This window comes from Apaloderma vittatum, unplaced genomic scaffold, assembly GCF_000703405.1.
Source record: "Apaloderma vittatum isolate BGI_N311 unplaced genomic scaffold, ASM70340v1 scaffold32645, whole genome shotgun sequence".
In the NCBI taxonomy this organism is placed as follows: domain Eukaryota; kingdom Metazoa; phylum Chordata; class Aves; order Trogoniformes; family Trogonidae; genus Apaloderma; species Apaloderma vittatum.
This window is the reverse complement of record NW_009715931.1, coordinates 1996-3074: the sequence shown is the minus strand read 5'-3', so window position 1 is coordinate 3074 and position 1079 is coordinate 1996. Positions and strand designations below refer to the sequence as shown.

Here is a 1079-nt window from a genome sequence, read left to right as displayed (position 1 = left end):
GAGCGCACCCTCAAAGTGTGTCCCCTCCCTGCTCCTGCTGGTCACGCTATTTCCAACACCAGCCAGGGTGCCGTTGGCCATCTCGGCCACCTGGGCACGCGCTGCCTCATCTCCAGCCACTCGTCAATGAGAACCCTCCATACTCACCCCTCATCTGCTTCACAACCGACTTGGTAAATTCCAGCCAATGCTGAAATGAAACAGAAGGTCATTAGAGCGTCTCAGTAACAAATACTTTCAATTAATAGCACTAACTCTTCGGAGTAAAATTAAAGAACCAGAAAAAACCAAGAAACCCTCTGCTTGCAATAAAAGCCTGTGCTGTGGCAGATCTTTTTTTTTTTCCATTCTGGCTTTGGGCTTTGCATTCAGAGCACAGGAGAAGCAGGATCTGACCCAGGGCACCGACCCACCACGTGAAACACCAAAGAAATGTCCTCTCCTTGCACCAGGACAAGGCACAGACCCTGCGTTCTCCATCTGCCCCCTCGTCTGCCACACGAGAAGATGCTCCAAGGCAAAACCCCGGCACAGCTCCTCCAGGCAGGGGGATTCCAGGGCACCATGTGGGGCTCCTGGCGAGTGTGGACTCCAGCAGCCCGCGGAGACGACGCATAATAACGCCTTATGCACAAGGTTTTATTTCAACATGTTTAGAGAGGTGATTCACTGAGAAGCAGTGGAACAAAGGAATAACCGAAGCCGGAGCGGCAGTTCATGATCCCTCAGCACCACGCAAGGGAAAGGCTGCTCTGTGATGCTGAAGAGTCACCACTCCACAGCCCACTGCCAGCCCAGCCCTCGGATACGCAGCAGCATGAGGATGATGGCCAGGAGGCCAAAGAAGTCAGGGAGGAGTGAGTCCAGAAAAAACAAGTCAGGGGGCACAAGTGATGCGGGAGGGAGATGTGATGGTCCAGAGACTTCACGAGATGCAGCAGCATCACCTGCTCTGCGGTGGCCAGGACTCAGCAAGATGGGGAGGAGGAGGAGGCTGTAACTCCAGGTGAAGTCAGCCACGTGAATGTCAGGGGGTGCCCCTGGAAGGGAGGAGGGGGGAGGGAGGGGCTCCGGCCAGG

General features: G+C 55.1%; 1 protein-coding gene across 1 annotated transcript in view; it reads right to left on the bottom strand.

The window, feature by feature from the left end:
- The window catches only part of FRMD5 (FERM domain containing 5), a gene marked incomplete at its 3' end in the record, with an annotated part of 13753 nt that overhangs the window by 11560 nt on the left and 1114 nt on the right, over nt 1-1079 (bottom strand). Inside the window, exon 2 of the mRNA XM_009869349.1 lies at nt 148-190. Coding sequence (XP_009867651.1) covers nt 148-154 — 7 coding nt within the window. The remainder of the gene's footprint in view (nt 1-147; nt 191-1079) is intronic.